Raw genomic sequence first — 21,438 nt, 5'->3', positions numbered from 1 at the left:
ACACGTGAACGTCAAGCACAAATCTGCTGTTTGTGTGCCCATTCAGATGGCTCGGTCCGGCGCATATACGCCGAGCCCACAATGCCAATGGCAGCCGATATACGCTCATGTGAATAAAGCCTTAGACTCATAGATGTTACTTATGTTCTAATGAAATTCCTCTAATCAAGTATTCAATAATGTAGAAAATCCGACAATCCTGTATTTGCTTCAATGCAGAACTGAAATTATTCAACCTTTATTGAAAATTAGGTTTATTTGCCCAATTTACAAACTTTAAATAGCCAAAAAAACAAACAGTTTAGAAGCTGATCACAATCTAATCTAACAAGCAGTTTCTGTAAATTCGACACACAATGCCACTTTCAATGACTACTGCAGTCTCAGGATTATTCAGCTCCTTAATGACAAGCATCTTTAATACTTTGTGGAGCACCTTTTACTGTTATGACTTACTGCAGATGTGATGCATCACCAGACAGCAGCTTCTCACAGCTGAGGAATCTTAGCCTATTGCTCCTGGGCAAAGGCCTCCAGTTCACTAATAGTCTTGGGTTTGTGTGCTGCAACCAGTTTCTTCAGATCCCAATGAAGACGTTCTATGGAGTGCAAGTCAGGCAACTGTGACTGCCACTCCAGAATCTTCCAAAACCTCTTCTGAAACCAAGCCTTAGTGAATGTTAAAGTATCCTAGCTATCATTGTCCTATTGGAAGATTCAATGTTTTCTCGCAGAAGGCATGACATTTTCTCACAGTATTTCCTGTTACTTCATTGAATCCATCCTGCTCTCCACACACTGCAGGTTCTGAGTGCCAGAGGAAACAAAGAAGTCCCCAAGCATCACCAAGCCACCGCCATGCTTCACTGTAGGCAGGGTGTTCTTTCAGCATCTGCTTCATTCTTCCTCCTCCAGACATATCACTGATCCACAGACCTGAACACTTCCAGTTTTGTTCCATCACTCCATAAAACAGATATTCTAAAACTTCTGTGCTTTATTTAAATGGTTTTGAGCATACTAGAGCCAACTTTTCTTGTGCTTTTGTGTCAGTGGAAGTGCGGGTCTTGGAGTTTGGGCATGAAGAACTTACTGTGCAAACAGAAACCTCAGTGCCCGCTGCCACCAAATCCTGCTGCAGGTGTTTTGTAGTCACTTGAGGGTTTTTACCACTTGCTTCCTCAGCAATCTGGTGGCAGCCGGTGGTAGCTTCCTATTTCTGCCACATCCAGGTACTGTAGCCAGTGTTCCCTTAAATTTGAATTTGTGCACTTCCAGCTGTATCTGTAGGAACATTAAAGCCTCGTTCAGACGAGTGTGGTTTACACGCTGCTATAGCAGCGTGTAAACGACACTGCTGACGTGCAGGAATTCGGCAGTGAACGAGCTTCTCTGTGCTCCGTGGAGCAGCCCGTTCACATGTCTGTGCTGTGAGCAGAGTGCTGCTGCAGTTCCCATAGGGGCCTGTGGTCAGCACCATGGACGGCGCCGCAGCACGGAGCTGACAGGTGAGTCGGCACTCGCTGTCCTATTTTTTTTACCAGCACAAAATCTGCGTTGGTAAAAAAACTCCATGTGAGCGCTTCCATAACAACCTATTGGTTGCTATAGAAGCGTGGTCTGAACCACGCCTAAGGGCATTTACTGATGTAGCTTTTCCGCAGTGCAAAATTCTGCAGTGAAATTTGCGGCATTTGTGCAGATTTTGAATAGGAATCAGCTGCAAATCTACAGCTCATTTCAGTGTGTACAGCGCTCCCCTCTGTCATCAGATAGCCGAGCCCTCACTCCCTCTGGCACAGGACACCAATGCTAGGCAACCCATGCAGCATCGTAAAAACAGCGAATGAACAGGAATAAGGCCCTTTAGTGACTGCCATAAAAAAACATATGGTCAGTTACTAAGGGGTTAAAAGTGGCATTTTGTGTGGAATTTGGAGAAAGCAATTGCTATATTAGTTGCTTTGAGCGATTTAAATTGTTCATTGTTTGTAAATTTGGCAAACAAGGGTTCAATAATTTTAATCTTGAATCTGATTCTTCTGAAATAACCCTTATTTGTGAATTTAAATACTTTTCTCTGATTGTCCAATAATATTAAATATTTGATGCACCCATCAAGGATCCCATTGTTACCAGATTAAAGGAATTTTACTGTAAAACAAAAAAATATGTAGCTTTATGATATACACCCTGCTTCTCTCCATTTCTCACATTTTCAGAATGGCTGGTTGCTAGCAGTGAATGGAAACATTCTAGATTACATTCTGATGTCTGCTGATGTGTAAAAATAGCTTTACTTGATCACTTTTGGATGAGCAGATAATTAATATATGCATGCTTATGAGGAGTCATCACAAGAGATGGTTAGAGTATGAAGATATGTGAGAAACAGAAAAAGAAGGTTACAGAAACCTCAAGACTAAAAGACCATACCCCCTTAAAGGGAAGCTGCCAGGCTGAACATGGTGCTTATTTGAAAGCAGCATGTTGTAGAGCAGGAGGAGCTGAGCACATTGATGTATAGTTTTATGGGGAGTTAGGAGTCCAGTGGGCGGAATGAATGCTCATACAGAAATAGCTGCAAATCACTTAGTAGGTCCGCCCACTGAACCCCTGAACATAAAAAGAACATGGATTCAAATCATTAAAATACAATTACAAATAAAAACTGTCACTGTCTGTGGACCCCGACAGGGTTGTGTCTGTGGACCCCGACAGGGTTGTGGTGCAGTGGCCCTGTTGCATAAACAGACTGTCCACTTTGTTCCAGTTAGTCCAACAAGTTTATGTGGTTTGACTTTCATTTAAGTGTCCTTTGGTTGTTTGTATACCCCTGTCACTGAATTTGTGTACGGGTGTGACCCTGATGTTTGTATTAATGACATTGCATCTGTCATTATTTTAATTTGCTCCTGGGTCTAGGTGTTGCTGATTATTGTCTCAACCCTGGTTGACTAAGATTGTGTCCTTTGCATCTCTGCTACTAAAGTTAAGTACTATTCTTGTTGTTTTTTTCTGTGTTTTTTGCAAAGTAGTGCTTTAGTTGTCTGTTTGGGTCTTCTTTCTGTTAGGTGTAAGAGTCGGTGGCCAAGGCACAGGATGTGGAGCCACTTTTTTCAAGCCTTTCTGGCAGGGCTCTTCCTTTCAAGAAGTCAGGGTGAGGTTATCTCTTCCTTCTTTTGTTTTGATTCTATTGTTTATTAATTCTGGGTTCTGCCCCCTGTATGGACACAGCCTCACGTTCGTCGTGGACATGGTACGTTTTGCGTTCAAGGCGTATATGACAAAAAAAACAGTTGTGACCTAGACTGGCTAAGACAGCCAATGAGTTTGGCACAGTCTACAATGCAGGTAATACTCTATCCTGGACTTCTTACATAGATAAAATGATAACAAACCTGTTGACTCTGTGAGGAAATTCACAAAAATGCCTTTTTTGTCTGATGAGAGTGTGGTCACGTTTGCTTTTAATAAGTCTTATGGCTTATTTGGATGGGTGTATCCATGTTCCACCTAAGAAACGTGGGTGCAACACACATCAGACAGCCCGTGGATGCCCATTTGTGTGCTGTCCGAATTCCACAGACAGTACACATTGCACATGCAGTGATTTTTGCAACATTGGTCCATGTGAAAATGTATTTTTGTGTATAGCCTTATCGCCTTTCTAAATGGGTCCTCAAGAAGTTACATAAGGAGTCAGAAAGGTAATGGGGTGTTAACTGTAGTATCATGCATCGTTGTGGCTCCGTTTGGCACTAAAAGGGGCCATTTAGTGGACATACTTGTATCCAACAGTGATACATAGCTCCAGTAATAGTTTTTTAATATTTAAATGGGTTGTCCAGCTTTACATTATTAATGACCTATCCTTAGGATAGGCTTCAATAGTAAATTACGACGGTCAATAATAGATCAGCCAGGGTTGGCCGCCTGGGACCCCTGGTGATCGACTGTTCACCAGGCCAGTGTTGTGCTGTACATAGCTGCTGTGTTGCTTGAAACATGCCGCTCCATTCCCACTGCAGTGGCGTTGGTTGGTATTACAGGCAAAGCTTCCACTGAATTACCGTATCTCTTAAATAAGATATTAGGAGCCTTATGAATGTGATCATTCAGTTTGACCTGTTCATAGATTTACGCCTCTGTGACCATAATAGTGTCTGGAGAAGTGGGCTCAAAAATATTTGAGGTTGATGTGTGAAATGCAACCAACAAACATACAGGAAACTCGTCCAAATGGACATGTCAATAAAATCAACTATTGCAACAATTACCAAAGTTCTAATTCTTTTGGGTTAACATGTTTGACACAAAACTGAAAACAGGAATCAAAATCACTGAGCACAGCTGTATCAAGCAGAAGAAGTGTAGAGGGGGTTTGTAAATAATCTCTTTTATGGAACTCCGGAGGATTGTGCAAAAGATGACAAGAGTCCCAGGAGGTTGTGGACCATGAATCATACACAGCTGAACAGGTCTATAATGGTAGAGCAGTTCAATGCTAGGACACAGCTCTAAATTACAAAAAGTCCCACAATGTTAGATAGGACTCATTTACGTCCAGCTAAGTTTACTCACTTCAAAAATTTACAGATCATCTCCTCCTAAAATTAAAAAATATATCCTAGAGTTGTTCTCCTCTGTTCGCTTGTTAAATAGCTACATTTGTTACTGAGAATGCTGTGATACAACCAATACAAAGCCATTGCAACTCCCACAAGGACTATCTTCCAGCTTTCTAAGAGACCTGAGGGGCAAATCTGCCCAGCAATGCAGAAATATGTTCCCTACTCTGAATAACGTGTTACAAAAGTCTTATTCCAGCTTATTAGATAAAAGCTCGGCCACCAGAAGAAGATGGGAAAAGAGACCGCCTCCTGCTATGACAATGGAATTAAGCCTTTTACATGTCAATGATCCCAATGGGAACATTACTTTTCCATTTTTTAATGGCCTAAATTTCACCAATTTGTTTAAAAAATTCAGATACTTTTTGTAAAATAAATTCGGCCTTAGCAGATTAAAGGGTTTAAACATAATCAAATCTAAGTTCTCTGATGTTGGATTTCTTCTTTAAGTAATATTAATTTTTTATTTATGCTTTTTTAACTTTGGGGCTTTCTTAAAGTTTAGAGTCATTTCTCTATAATTTAACTCTATTTATGGCCAGCATTATAAAAGGCACATGGTATAGTAGGGCCCTGTTACAGATTTTGTATCAGGGCCCAGAAGCATAAAGGAACATGTCTGTAACCTCTTGTGACTGCAAAGCATTTAGTAATGAGCGATGTGAATATGTACACAGCAATCCAACAGCATCCAAATAGGCAAAACGGTCTAACCCAATGGTCCCAACATACTTCTATTCTACAAGGTATGGAAAAGGAGAAGAACTTGAGGAAGAACACAGCCCTTCTGCCCTCGTAAAGGATGGAGCTGAGGAGTTGACTAAGCATAGTTTTATGATTTACTACCAGGAAGGGGCACTATTTTTTGTTTTTCTTCTTCTTTATGTAACTTTTTGTGTTTTGTGTTTCATTTCTAAAATTCCCCAAATCTGCTTAGTTGGAGTAAATACAAACCACAAAATTTTCAGCAGACAGATTTCCACATATTCCACCTCAGTAGTGGTCCCACAATGTTTCTACAAGAGCGAAGACTGTGGGTAATTCCAGACTCATAAAGCAGTAACTGCATGTCATAGACAGGTTTGAAGAGCTAATGTTTTCATTCTGTGGTCTCATCTCTATTTTGAGAACGTTTTCGCTATTTGTAGACACTTATTATCTATGTTTTGCTGACCCTAGTCCCAATAAAGAAGTTTCGAAAACATTAAAAGTGTCTACTGATGTGTGAAAAGAACTTTACTTGATCCCTTTTGGAGGAGCAGATAATGAATATGTGCATGGTTATGAGTAGTCAAGTGGTAGTTAGAATATGAAGATATGTGAAAGACAAACCCAAAAATAAGATATGGGAGATCATAAGGCTAAAGACCATTCCCCCTTAAAGGGAGCCTGTCCGAAGGAACATGGTGTCTGTTCTGCAGGCATGATGTTATAGAGCAGGAGGAGCTGAGCAGATTGTTATATAGTTTTATGGGAAAAGATTCAGTATAACTTGTATTTTATACAAATCTTGCTCATTCCTGGCTTAGGAGTCCAGTGGGCGGTCCTATCAATGATTGTTAGTTATCTCTTTATGATTAAGCATACAGAAATAGCTGTAAAAGTTATACAGATTTATTTATCCCCCATAAAACTATACATCAATTTGCTCAGCTCCTCCTGCTGTATAACATGCTGCCGAAAGATCTGTCAAGATAGGTTCCATTTATTTCTTAGGGTGCCTTTACATGGGATGACTGCCTTGTGCATAAGTGCCCAACAGTTGCCCCAAATACTTGTCACCCCTGTGCTTTCATACTTATAGTTGTTCAGTGAATGGAGGTGGAGATTGTCAGAGATCTCTTCTGGTCGCCTGCCTCCATTTACTATGAACAGGCAGTCGTTCAAAGATAAACAACTGCCTGTTTACAGTGTTGAGTGAGAATTTGCTCAGTAGTTGCTTCATTTCAGGGAGCTGAACAAGGCGACTAGTGATTACTGAGTGATTTTTTGGGGTCAGTACCCTGTTGGGTACAAGGGATAACTATCTCTGAAAATCACTTGTTTGAGCAATGTTTCAGCCAATAGTTGTTTAGTGTAAAGCCACCCTTATTTATCATGGTCTTCTACAGGGATCTAATATATTTATCTGTCCATCTAATACTTAAAGCTTCTTTCCCTTTAAAACAATAGGAGAAGAAACAGATAAGTTAAATATAAATTATGGACAACTTTAATAGTTTGTCAGCGCTTAAATTAACTGTCATCCCAAATAGTAAGGTTACTCCTGACTAACAAACTCTTTTTCCAAACTCCTAGAAATCGTATGTAGTCGTCAAAGCCAAATGTCTTCTGAGCCATGTTCTAACTCATTAACATAGTGATCCTACAGGCTATAAATATTTGAGTGCGGAAGATCTCAGAGCAGCCACGGAATATTGAGAATTGGCAGGAAACACGACGGGTTCTGTGTTGTACAATAAATCTGTTTTTCTGCTCTTCAGCCTAGAAACTTCACAATCTAGATTATGTAGATACAATGGATTTGGAAAGTCTTCAGATCTTTTTGCTTTTTTTTAAATTTTGTTATGTTGTGAGGTTTTGCAACTTAAAAAAAAAAATCTATTTTTCCCCATCATTCTGCACTTAATAACCCATTATGACAAAGTGAAAACAGAATGTTAGAAATCTTTGTAATTTTTTTTTGCATTAAGTATTCAGAACCTGTTCTCAGTACAGTCTTCTTGGGTATGATGTTACAAGGTTTTCACATCTGGATTTGGGAATATTATGCCATTTTTATCTACAGATCCTCTCTAGCTCTGTCAGGTTGGATGGGGGCTGTCTGGACAGCCATTTTCAGGTCTCTCCAGAGATGTTCGACTGGGTTTAAGTCAGGGCTCTGGCTGGCCCACTCAAGGACAATCACAGAGTTTTCCTTAAGCCCCCCCTGTGCTGTCTTGGATGTGTACTTTGGGTCATTGTCTTGTTGGAAGTTAAATGTTCTGGCTTTGTGTTCTGGATCAAGTTTTCACTAAGAATGTTTCTATACTTTGCTCTATTCAGCTTTCCATTGGCCTTGACCAGTCTTCATGTCCCAATTGCTGAAAAAACACCCCACAGCATGATGCTGCCACCACCATGCTTCACTGTAGGGATGGTATTGGGCAGGTGATAAACAGTGCCTGGCATCCTTCAGACATAACACTTTGAACTTTTGGCCTCAATTCTATCTTGGTTTCCTCATTGGGTTCTTGGTCACCTCTCTTACCAAGACCCCTATCTCCCAATTACTTAGTTTGGTGAGTCGGCAGCTCTAGGAAGGGTCCTGGTTGTTCCAAACATCTTCCATTTAAGAATTATGGAGGCCACTGTGCTCTTGGGAACTTTCAGTGCAGCGAAAATTATTTCGTAGCTGTATCTAGAAGCCTGCACACAATCCTGTCTCTGAGCTCTACACACAGTTCTTGGTTTTGTCTCTGATATGCATTGTGAGCTATCAGACTTTATATAGACACGCGTGTCTTTTAAAATCCAATCAACTGAATTTACCACAAGTGACTCCAATCAAGGTATAGAAACATCTCAAAGATGACCAACAGAGATCGGGTGGCCCCAGAGCTAAATTTTAAGTGTCATACCAAAGGGTCTGAATACTCATGTCAATGCAAAATGTAAGTTTCGCTTTTTTTAAAAATAAAAATTTACTAACATTCTGTCTTCACTTTGCCATTATGGGGTATTGAGTGCAGAATGATGGGGGTTGGGGGACTTGAAATGTTTTTTTTCATTGCAAAATGCCACAACTAGAGATGAGCAAGCATACTCGCTAACGACAATTGCTCAAGCGAGCATTGTCCTTAGCGAGTATCTCCCCGCTCGGAAGAAAAGGTTCGGCTGCCGGCGCGGGTGACAGGTGAGTTGCGGCGGTGAGCATAGGGAAGCGGGGGGAGAGAGGGAGAGAGAGATCTCCCCTCCATTCCGACCCACTCTCCACCGCAGCTCCCCGCCCGCCCCCGGCAGCCGAATCTTTTCTTCCGAGCGGGCAGGTACTCGCTAAGGGCAATGCTCGATTGGGTAATTGCCCTTAGCGAGTATGCTTGCTCATCTCTAGCCACAACATAACAAAAATGAGATAGATAGATAGATACGAGATAGGTAGATAGATACGAGATAGGCCGCCTGCAGACCGCTGGGTCAGATCCCGCTGCGGGAATTCTCGCAGCGGGACCAGACCCGAGCCCCTGCAGGGACCAGTGCGGCGCTCACCTCTCCCGCGGCTCCGGCTCTTTGATGTGCCGGCCGCCAGCCAGCAGGTGCATGCACAGAGCGGAGCAAATTGCGTCCGTCTGCCTAGGATTCCGTTTTGCAATGCAATCCTATGCAAGCGTCCAGAAGCGGAAATTCTGCGGGAAGAATTCTGACGCAGAATTTCCGCCCATGTACAGGGGGCCATAGATAGTTATGATAGATAGATAGAGAGAGATGAGATAGATAGATAGATAGATAGATAGATATGAGATAGATAGATAGATATGAGATAGATAGATAGATATGAGATAGATAGATAGATATGAGATAGATAGATATGAGATAGATAGATATGAGATAGATAGATATGAGATAGATAGCTATGAGATAGATAGATATGAGATAGATATGAGATAGATATGAGATAGATAGATAGATAGATAGATAGATAGATAGATAGATATGAGATAGATAGATATGAGATAGATAGATAGATATGAGATAGATAGATATGAGATAGATAGATATGAGATAGATAGATATGAGATAGATAGCTATGAGATAGATAGATATGAGATAGATATGAGATAGATATGAGATAGATAGATAGATAGATAGATAGATAGATAGATAGATAGATAGATAGATATGAGATAGATAGATAGATATGATATAGATACATAGATAGGAGATAGATAGATATGAGATAGATAGATATGAGATAGATAGATAGATAGATAGATATGAGATAGATAGATAGATAGATAGATATGATATAGATACATAGATATGAGATAGATAGATAGATAGATAGATAGATAGATAGATAGATAGGTATGAGATAGATAGATATGAGATAGATAAATAAATAGATAATATAGATATGAGTGAGATAGATAGATAATATAGAAATGAGGATAGATAGATAGATATGAGATAGATAGATAGATAGATAGATAGATAGATAGATATGAGATAGATAGATAGATAGATATGAGATAGATAGATAGATAGATAGATAGGTATGAGATAGATAGATAGATAGATAGATAGATAGATATGAGATAGATAAATAAATAGATAATATAGATATGAGTGAGATAGATAGATAATATAGAAATGAGGATAGATAGATAGAGAGATAGATAGATATGAGATAGATAGATAGATATGAGATAGATAGATAGATATGAGATAGATAGATAGATAGATAGATAGATAGATAGATAGATATGAGATAGATAGATAGATAGATAGATAGATAGATATGATATAGATAGATAGATATGATATAGATACATAGATATGAGATAGATAGATAGATAGATAGATAGATAGATATGATATAGATACATAGATATGAGATAGATAGATAGATAGATAGGTATGAGATAGATAGATAGATAGATATGAGATAGATAAATAAATAGATCATATAGATATGAGTGAGATAGATAGATAATATAGAAATGAGGATAGATAGATAGATAGATAGATAGATATGAGATAGATAGATAGATAGATAGATAGATAGATATGAGATAGATAGATAGATATGAGATAGATAGATAGATATGAGATAGATAGATAGATAGATAGATAGATAGATAGATAGATAGATATGATATAGATAGATAGATATGATATATATACATAGATATGAGATAGATAGATAGATAGATATGAGATAGATAGATAGATAGATAGATAGATAAATAAATACATAATATAGATATGAGTGAGATAGATAGATAATATAGATATGAGATAGATAGATAGATAGATAGATAGATAGATAGATAGATAGATAGATAGATAGATAGATAGATAGATAGATAGAGATAGATAGATATGAGATAGATAGATAGATAATGAATGATATATATATATATATATATATATATATATATATATATATATATATATATATATATGAGATAGATAGATAGATAGATAGATAGATAGATAGATAGATAAATATTCAGGCACTCATAAATGAAAGTCTACAAAACTACAGCTTCTGTCTACACAGTTTCCTTGCATTCATACTGTGACTTATAGTTCCTCACCAGCTGGGGAACTACAGGTCCCACAGAGTTACACAGGATGAACTGATTGATTTCGTTTTCTATTGTCGCTGGATGTCTTGGCAGATTTCTGAATATGAACACCTGGAAAAACAACAACAAGCAACCTGTTTGGGGTTTTGGAAAGGTTAATGTAACTTTAAAAGCCTTTTAGACAAAGCCTAATGGCAAAATAAATTGTGTTTGACGAGTAGCAAATTAAGACAGAAGGAAATCGATTTACACTGAGTGTTATAAGATAGCAGTCTACACGTCTTTATGTACGTCAGCGGGAGATTCATTAGCTCTGGACATGCTTGACGAGGTATGCAGCACACGCTGCAGTACCAGGCCTCTGTCTGCACACTCATCTACATGTATTACATGGGAAAACAGTTTTATCTCTGCATCCACTTAGGTATTTAACGCTTCAATGTCTGCCCAACGTCTTTTTACACTGGGCAATAAGAGTCCTTAATCTGACATTCTGATGCACAATGAAGTCATCTCCAAGAGAGATGCTGCATCTGAAAAAAGGTGGTTGATGAGCAAACCCAACCCCAGAATAGAGGCAAGTGTGTGAATACTATAGAGGCAGACCATGTGGCTTATGCAAGGCTTTAGGAAAAAGGGCTCAGCCTTGGTTGTTTCATGCCTTTTGATGTTGAGAAGAACAAACCTGTTGAGGACTCGTCTCTCTAGAACAACTATAGAGAGACAACGGCCATTGGCCAAAGGTAAGGAGTAGAGCAAGCACCAGGCCTTTCTGTCCGGAATAATAAAACCGGACACCATAATGAGGGATCAATCTTAATTGTCACTGTGGAGTTCATTTTCTTCTATGTACACCACTAAATACGGATTCAGTTTGATGTTTGCTATGGTGACTCCTACTGTATCTTCTACATATACCCTGTTGTACAGTAAGAGGGTGCACCACAGCTGCCATACCTTTCCCTCCTATTTATTATATTTTACTTTGAGTTTTCCTAATGTTGATTCTTTTATAACAAACGGGTAAAACTTGGTGATTGTTGATTCAACATTTTGCTTCCCATATCTATCTGGCATTCCTATGTCAACATCAGTTGTGAACCCTCTGCTGACATCAAAGTGGATGCTGTGGTGTTGAAAGCAATGTGCCGTGTCCACTAGGAGAGCTTTTTGGTACATCCATATATGTCTAGTTATCTTCTCCACCTTTATCAGGTAATAAGATGCGTCGTAACTTGTGATGCAACCTGGTACATGCAGGTCAAAGCTCCACCGCAGAAGATTTTGAAGCCAACCCATCTGTGAAAGAGAAGTGTAGGTTGACCATGGTGGGGTCAGCAGTGACCAACCTGCGAAGTGGTAAATGTCTGATTTAACTGCCATCACGAAGCAACAAATGAAGCTACGGCTAAATGGGGTCTGAGCTGGGTAGTCAAAATAAGGGATTTTAGTGAGAGAGTGGGAACTTAGGCACCTACTGTGTTTTCCCAAAATAAGACATTGTCTTATGTTCACTTTTTCCCCCAAAGAGGCTCTGAGGCTTATTTTCAGGGAATTTCTTATTTTGCTTACTTTGCAGGGTCAGCCCAGGTCTTTCCTGCTCTCCAGAGCCCCGATGTGGTTTCCGCAATCTTTGGCCAGCCACGCAGGATCACTTCCTGGATATGGGATTAATAAATCCCGCCTCCATGAAGCGATGGCTATGATGGGTTTATTCGAGAGCTGCATTGATTGGTTCTTCGATCGCTGCTCAGCCAATTTAGAGATTCCGCTTCCATGTCACAATGGCTGTGATTGGCTTTTCAAGTGCTGCTCAGCCAATCAATGCAGCACTCGAAGAACCAATCACAGCCATTGTGATGTGAAGGCGGTATTTATGAATTGGCTGAGCAGCGCTCGAAGAACCAATCAATCAATTACCACCAAGTGTGTATGCCTCTCTGAAATAAGAAATAAAAGCATCGCTGTTTGAACAATCTAGTGTCTGCAATATTTTCAGCATAAATCCAACTATCCCCATTTCACTTCGGGGACACGCAGTAATACAGAGGTGTTTTGAGTGGACTACTATGACAACCCTTGGTGTAACTAGAGGGAGTACAAAGGGTACAGTTAGACTCTAACACTACGCCGTTCATACCCTCCAACTGTCATAAACCAAAAATTGGTACTCCCAGAGATGTAGCAATATTAGTTATTCACTGATCAGCCATAACATTAGAATCACTAACCAATGAAGTGAATAACATTGATTATCTGTCATAGGGTGGGATATATTAGGCACAAGTAAACAGTCGGTTCCCAAAATTGATGTGTTGAAAGCAAGAAAAGTATTAGGATTTCAGTGATTTTTGGCAACGACCAAATTATGATGGTTAGACAACTTAGTCAGAGTATCTCCAAAGTAAACACGTCTTGTGGGCTGTTTCTGTTCTCTAGTGGTTAGTAACAATATTCCAACCATAATTCTCTACCCACCAATAAATGCCGGCCACAGATGTCCCCATTTTTTGTTCTTCTTTTGGGGAAATATGAGTGACAACCGATATGGCTATCACTACAAGTGCTGGAGAGCTTCTTCACAGCTTTCCTTGGATGAAAACCCACAGAGGCAGATGACTCCAGTTCTTCCAGTCAATGGTGATTTATAAATGTTTGTTAAATGTGTTGTGATGGTCTAAACGTCATCGCCTACGAAGCTGAACAATGCCTGGTGTGTTGTCCTGCACTGCAGGCAATTCCTGAGAGGATGAGAGATGTAATGCGTGAGTAGCCATGTAGATGTTGGTGCTTCCACCCATGTGATGAGTTGTCGTTTGAGGGGGTGAAGTGGACGCAAATAATTATTTGTTGTGAGAACTAGGACAGGACATGAGTGCCCTGTTACCTTGTAAGCAGAACTATGATGGACAGTTCTGGGACCCCAAAAATCAATGAACCAGCTATACCTGCAGGTAGTGAAGTATTTTAAATACTGGTGATATGCTGGTGTCACTCAGGCATTAGGGCATTTGCGCCACATATTTGCACAATGAGCATTGCATATTTTACTTTACTTTTTGCACATGCAAAAAAACATGCAACCATACTCCTATTCATTGAAATGGGCAATTAAGTTAATTAGTTCATTATGTATTATTTTTGTGTTCAAATGCACAGGAAAATAGTACATGATGCGTATATTTTGCATGAATGAAATGTAATTAATTTAACTGCCTATTTCAATAAATGGGAGCATGATTTTCACAGTCAAAGATTATAGCAAAACACACACATGCAAGTGCAAATATGCAACACCCATTGCACAAAAACACGATGTAAATATACTCACACCTGTATGATATGGCCTAGCACCCTAACTGTAACCTGATAACTCTAACCAACTAACTTTAACCTGCTAACACTTACCTGCTTACTGTTAACCCCAGGGGCCTTTTAACACAGAATGATTATTCAAAAAAAAAAAAAATCGCTGGAATGCGGGAATTTAAAAGATAATCGTTCTGTGTAAACAAAGCCAATGATTGAACAATGAATGATACTTTGTTAGTTTATCACTGGTCATTCATTTTATGTCGGCATACAAATGACTGTTGACTCGTTACAAGTAAATGGCGATGGTTCAGATGTTCACATTCACTGGTACAGCGATCGCCAAACAAAATTTCATCAGTTTATCTGCTTGTATGAATTGTTCTCATAAGGAAAGTCTGTCATCGTTGGCTCTAATGAACGATTTATTGCTCCATGTAAAAGGAGCCTAGCCCACTAAATTTGACCTGCTAACTGTAACCCTTCGAAGGTGGTTCTACAAAGTGCAGCATCCGAGGAGCAAGCTCTCAGCCGAGGAGACAGCAGGGTAGAGAAAAAACCTTGTCATGGAGCTCTACCGTCACCTCCCTAAGGGTAGCTTGGGACCCGACCTTGTTACCGATGAGGGTGACCACAAATAGTACTAGACCTTTAGGCCTGTTTGTCACTCGTGATGCCAGTGTTCCATCCTATATGGTGGATCTCTCGGATGTAATTCCCATCGAATAAAGTAGTCCACACACAGAGTGTCTTTTCTGGACGAGGACCAGAAATATTCGGTTCTGTGTGTTTATGTAACTCTTTTTAGGCAGTAACAATAGAACAGTCTTTGGTGCAAAACACAATTAGAACAGTGCTGTATCAGGATTCTCGGAGTATTGCTTATTCACAGTCCAAGTTATCTGTCGGATCTTTCTCTCCTGGGAACACTCACTCAACTGTCAGTCACTCACACTTTTCCCACTCTCAGGCGGTTTCTTTCTTTCTCTCCGGACACATGTGGTTCTTGCGTGGTTTTCTATTGTCCAGGCTCATATACTCCTCACAGTTAGTGGCTATGGGGAGCATCTCTGAAATGGGTAGGCTAAAGTGGGAACATCGGACCACCTTACAGCTTCCTCTATGTCTCACTCCTCTCAACCTCAACTCTCTGAACCTCCGAAATCTACTCAGGACTCAGAATTCTGAACCCTCTTACTAACATGTGACCACTCTTTTATACTACACACAGAACAAAGCGATACATTTTCCAGACATGACTAGACATTAACTTATTCATGCCTTCAAACTCTAATACGCATAACTCTGATCCACTCCACATACAGGATAGTGCACGAGACAAACATAAAATATGGATTCTGAGGTGCTGGAGGAGACCCCTTAACTCTGAGCTACTACAAAGGGACAACCATCTTCTCAATAGTCTCCGTACTGAATGAATTACTGTTTGTGTGCTTTTACAAAGAGCAATTGTTGTTCAATTTCGCGGTTGCTGAAGCGCACACCTTCTTTCAAAGTTATTGGCTAGTCATTGAAAGACAAATGTTTACCTGTTTACACTAGATGATATTAAATCAACCAGTGACTATTCTTATGTAAGCTGAATAAATTCTCACTCATCACCCGGTTTGTGGCCATGTATATACGGAACATCTGTGGCTTACACTCACTCTATTGAGCAACTGTTCAGATGATAGTTGTACCGTGTAAGTAGGAGCTGACACAAAGTGCTGAGGACCAGTGCAAAGACTGTGCCTGCCCCTATCACTACATACAGGATGTATAGCTTATACCATACCATAGTACATACATAATTCTATAGAGGACATATCTAGGTTATACCGGCATTGGTCCATATCACTACATACAGGAGATATACATCCCCCTATATATAGTAATATGGACCATGCTCGTATAGCCTAATACTTCCTGTATATAATTATATTGTACAGCTGGGAGAAGTTATACCAGCTATACATAAAAGATTACATGTGGTACATACCTCCTTGTGCCGCATGATCTGTGGACACCACTCTCCTCCTCACTTTCAGTGCATCACCAGCCGGACCAATCACGCGGCCGGCAGTGCAGTGATAGAGTGCAGTTGTGCAAGGGAGGAGTGTGCGCCTGGGATGTCTGCAGTCTGTAATTGGATGCTGGCTCCCTGGGTAACAGACCCTCTCCTTCCTGAGTGCCACCCACAGTCAACTCGCTGGCTGCGGCAGTAAAACGGCATATAGCAAAATGGCAATTGCGACCCCTAGCGGTACGCCGGTGCTGCAGACTGTATACATTTATTACAGTGCAGTTACCTTCAGTGATCACAGGTGACTTCTTGTCCCTTTCTTCACCATGATGACTAATCCCAATCACAACTTGTTTCTACAGAATGACATCTTTGGCTCCTTACTTTTTCCACATTTTTACACAATCTCCCCATGTGCAATGCCCTTGATAGTAATAATGCCACCTGTGATGCTCCACGCAGTAAAAGTATTCCCCTTTTAGTTTGCCCTGTAGAGGCCACATAGTAAGTGCTGCTCATAGTGACTTTTCCTTTATGCCGTCAGTAATAGTATTCCCTTTTGACCACAGTCGATAGTAATACCTTCTATTGGCACTTTTTAGAAATGTTGTCCCTTTTTGCACCCTTTTATGCCTCTTCTGCCCCCTTTAGATATAATGCTACCTTTTGTCCCTTTTAGGTATGCTACCTTTTGCCACTTTTACATATATGCCACCTTCTGCCCTCTTTTATCTGTGTATCCTACCTTCTGCCTGTATATGCCACCTTCTGCCCCTTTTATATATGCCACCTTTTGCCTTCTCTTACCTGTATATGCCATTTTTGCTCCCTTTTAACTGTATATGTCCCCTTTTACCTGTATGTGCCACCTTCCTGATATATGACACATTCTACCCCCTTTTACGTGCATAATATGCCATTCTCTTCCTGGGCCCCTATACAGCTGAACCGGCTGCACATGCGGTATGTCCGCCCCTGTGTGCAAAACCTACCAAACCTGATGCACTAACCTTACCCCTAATCTCTAAAAGTCTTTCTACTTCAGCCAGTTTGCTCAAACTACTGCTATATACAAGGTCATCCGAAAAAGAGTATTGTTATTTCCTACCACTTAAAGAGTTTAACTGAGTCTAATAAATCAAGGGAATGTTTTTATTGAACTCACTGGCAAAAATTCAAAAAATTCTGCAAACGTTGATTTAATAGGACGTTAACAAACACTTTTACTGCATCACGCACCAGATCTCTGCTGTAAACTGGAATTTCAAACCAGATAATTTTATTTAGCCGAAGAATAAAATATTTGTTGCTTGATTTACGGGTCCTCATGAGGCTGCACGCCGCAGCTCCGTCCGGGACGTCAGTAAACAAAGAGTCGTGTTATAATAAAAATCTGTTCCAGGATAAATCCTGATATACACGTCTGATGTCAGTAATGGGAGGTATGTTATCAAACAATGGATAACATCTGACAGATTCTACTCAGTTCATAAACTGCTTGCTTAGTGTTGACGGCTCACTCCTTCATATGTGGATGGAGTATGTGTATATTAGTTATTATGCTATTTTATACTATTATATCAAATTTAGAGATTGTTTAAAATGGTTGTTGGCTGATTTCTGTTAGATTGTCTTTGATATGTTTACTTGTGACGCTGCAAGTTCAGAGCTCAGTGGGTGTTCCCTGTGAGCTGCTCTCTGTCTCCCTCCACTCTTCTCTCAACATTCTAGTCTATGTTTCTGCACATATACTGACATGGCTGGCAAGCTTGGATTTCTGGTAGAAAATGCAGTTCAGATGTCAACTGAGGGATACAATACATGACATACTGTGTATGAATAGCACTGACATGCTCTGAGATGCACCTACATTGCTTAGATTTAGGTTGGGAAGAAGAACAGAATACACCCATCGATTATTTGTAGTTTGCAAACATAAAGCATCGGCGCAGTACATAAGTCTGCATAGGAGCTGTGTACACAAGGTGGGAGATTTTGAAATTGAAACTACTTACAGAAATCATTCATATGATATAAGAATGATAGAAACTTCTACAAATTCAGATTGTTACCTGTGAGACGCTTTGCCGTTCCCTTTTATCCAAAAACTTCACAAGAAACTCCAGTTCATTGGGGTTTTTACCAGCCAAGCCGGACAGTTCCTGAACTGCTGTTAGAACATTGCGGAATTTAACGTGCAGAACTCCAAACCTGGCTTTAGCGAATTCATCAATGTCGCTGTTGGTAAAAGACGTCTTCAGTTGTGTGAAAGCCTCTTCGTATCTCTCTAGGGGTAGGAGACAATGGGAATAAATGTGATTATATATAATGTTGTGTCACCTATCCATACTACTATTATGAATGACAAAGTAACTCTGTCTGTCTGTTGTCGTTTCACAGCTAAACCGCTGAAGCGATTTTGATGAAATTTGGCAGGGAGATAGCGTGCATCTTGAGGAAGGACATAGGCCATGTTTTACCTCGAAAATTTATAGAGTTCTCTAGGGAGCGCGACAAGACAGATTTATTTGGTAATGCGCCGGCACACCTCTTCTCCTCCGCCAGCGCCACGCCGTATGGCGAGGCGGAGGGAAAGGGGTTGCTCATCATAAGCTATGCCTACACAAATACGGGCAGACACGTGAGGGCAGATGTTGTTGCCGCACGTATGCGATTATTAAGTGCGGCGGAGTGGAGGGTAAGGGGGTGCACATCATAAGCTAGGCCTCCCGAAACGGGCAGACAAGTGAGGGCAGATGTAGTTGTTGCACGTATGCGATTATTAAGCTAGCAGCGTTGCTCAGATTAAAACTTGAACGGAAGACACATTAACATGGATTGAAATTTTAAAGAAAATATGTGTTGCCGATAGCAACCAATCACAGCGCAGCTTTTATTTTATCTCAGCAGTATAATATATAACAACCAATCACAGCGCAGCTTTTATCTTACCTCAGCAGTATAACAAATAGCAACCAATCACAGTGCAGCTTTCATGTTACCTCAGCAGAACAACAAATGAAAGCTGGGCTGTACGACACAAACAGATGGATTCTGACTTGAGCGAAAGACACATTAACATGGATTGAGATTTTAAAGAAAATCTGTGTTGCCCATAGCAACCAATCACGGCGCTGCTTTTATTTTATCTCAGCTGTGTAAGAAATGGTTTGCTTGTGATAATTGTATTTCCTGACAGATTAATGCGTATTCTTGATGCGTAAAACTGTATAATAGCACACGATTACAAATTACACATCTGGGGGCAAAATATTGTAGGAGCCATTATTATGACTGGAATAGCAAAAGAGGAAAGTGTTTTAATTCCACGCATTCCGATAATACTGACGGATTTGCCTTTTCAATTCAAAAGGCTGCAATTCCCTCTAAAAATAGCATTTGCAATGCCGATCAATAAGGGCAAACACTTAAGGTAGCGGGTGTACATTTAGAAAAAACATGTTTTTCTCATGAGCAAATCCACATAGCCGAAGTCGCGAGTAGCAGGCTCGTTTCTCATAAGGCTGTTTTCTGGCCAATTCTGAGGTTGCTGGGGGCGCTGTTGCATTGTGGTGTATAGCTTAGCACTTGTGGTGAAAAGTGGTACTGTAACTGACAAACATGTTTAGTATTAAGTGCATGTACATGTGGAATACATATATGCAAGGGCGTAGCTGGGGGGGGGGGCAGATACAGGGCTAGGGCAGCCAACTAAATTTTTACCCCAAGTGAAGAAAAGCCTAGCTACAACTGTGCATGTATTTTCAGGCTGCTAGCTTACAAACAATTGTCTACACTGAATACAACTGTAGCAAACCCTCAACTTCTTGTTGCAACAGCTTACTTCCACTCACTGACATCAAGCAGAGATTTTGAATATGGTTAGATATTCAAACTTATTATTGGGGATGCTGCTGGAGATATGAATCTTTGTTTTGTGTCCATTAAAAGCAATGGGCCACCTATGTAATGCACAGACTTTGTATTGCACCTATATAAACTTTATTAGCCCTATTAACCTTATTCTATAACTACATTTTTTTTGTCAAGAGCTAACATTATTACTCTCTAAATATCAGTTATCATTTGCTACGATGACATCACTAGTCTCCAAGGACATGCTGCATGTGGATTATAACGTGTTCAGCTTCTTCACAGTGTTTTATGGCCAGCTATTAAATTCTAGTCATCTGATGTTGTGGTGAATGATTCATGGGTTATTGAGTCTCAGGTCTCAAGTTTGTATTTTTTTCTGAGCCTTATTTATAGCTTTTGATTTTCTTTACAGCTTTTCCAGCTGTTAGAATGAAGCATTGCCTGTGCTATACTATAAGCTGATGGCCCTTGTGCCACCGGAAGCCCACTGGGGTAATTTCACTCAAAAGATTTACTACATCACAAACACTTGTGATTGTAGAAATAGACAGGTAGGTCTTGTATCCATTTATCTAAGGTCATGGGCTCTCATAAAGAAGCAGGTTCATGGCTCTGACAAGCAGCTCTACAAATATAATCTGCTACTGACCAGAAACCCCTATGTCAACTATGGCAAACTTGATTGCTTCTCATAGGTTTGACCAAGTATTGGCTCCAAGTGTATGTGGGCCTCTGTGCAACACAGTGGACCCCCTGTCTACCTCTCCCTTGGTTTGCTATTGGATCTCTAGTGTCGGACTGAAGTGCCCAAGGCCCACCAATAAAAATCATTTGGGGGCTCCTGTACAACTGCATGCAAATATTACCTGATCCCAATTCACAAATTCCCTGCCACTGCATGCTCCATACACTTTGATAGCTGAGTTTGCATGTGGTCCTGCCTCCAGTGAAGTATATGGAGAATGCAGATCCTGTGCACAGCTCATGCAGGAAAATGAGAGACTGGGGGCCCACTGTGGCTCAGGGCCCAACAGGGAATTCACCTGTTCCCGTGTGGGACGGTCTGAGCCTGGGTCTTTAAATTGTTGTTGGGTTGACCCACTGCAGGTTCCTCTGGTGGGCCCCCAAGCCCGAGAGGTGGAAGCTATAATAGAAGCCCCATCCCCAGCAAAGACACATAAAGACGGCTCACAGATATCTTGCATCAATTGCAGAACAAATCTGGACTCAAATCCACGTGTAAAATGGATGCAAATTTTGTAGCAGCTTTGTTTGTGGCATAGTTTTACTCATGTAAATC

At 40.4% G+C, this 21,438-nt stretch overlaps 1 protein-coding gene across 1 annotated transcript in view; it reads right to left on the bottom strand.

Annotated features, from left to right (window-relative positions):
- Positions 1 to 21,438, bottom strand: part of TTC34 (tetratricopeptide repeat domain 34) — a 71,871-nt gene that overhangs the window by 7,874 nt on the left and 42,559 nt on the right. Inside the window, exon 7 of the mRNA XM_066607387.1 lies at positions 18,335 to 18,549. Within this exon, the coding sequence (XP_066463484.1) occupies positions 18,335 to 18,549 (215 nt within the window). The remainder of the gene's footprint in view (positions 1 to 18,334; positions 18,550 to 21,438) is intronic.

This window comes from Eleutherodactylus coqui, chromosome 6 (genome assembly GCF_035609145.1).
Source record: "Eleutherodactylus coqui strain aEleCoq1 chromosome 6, aEleCoq1.hap1, whole genome shotgun sequence".
Lineage (NCBI taxonomy): Eukaryota > Metazoa > Chordata > Amphibia > Anura > Eleutherodactylidae > Eleutherodactylus > Eleutherodactylus coqui.
This window is presented reverse-complemented; position numbering and strand designations above follow the sequence as displayed.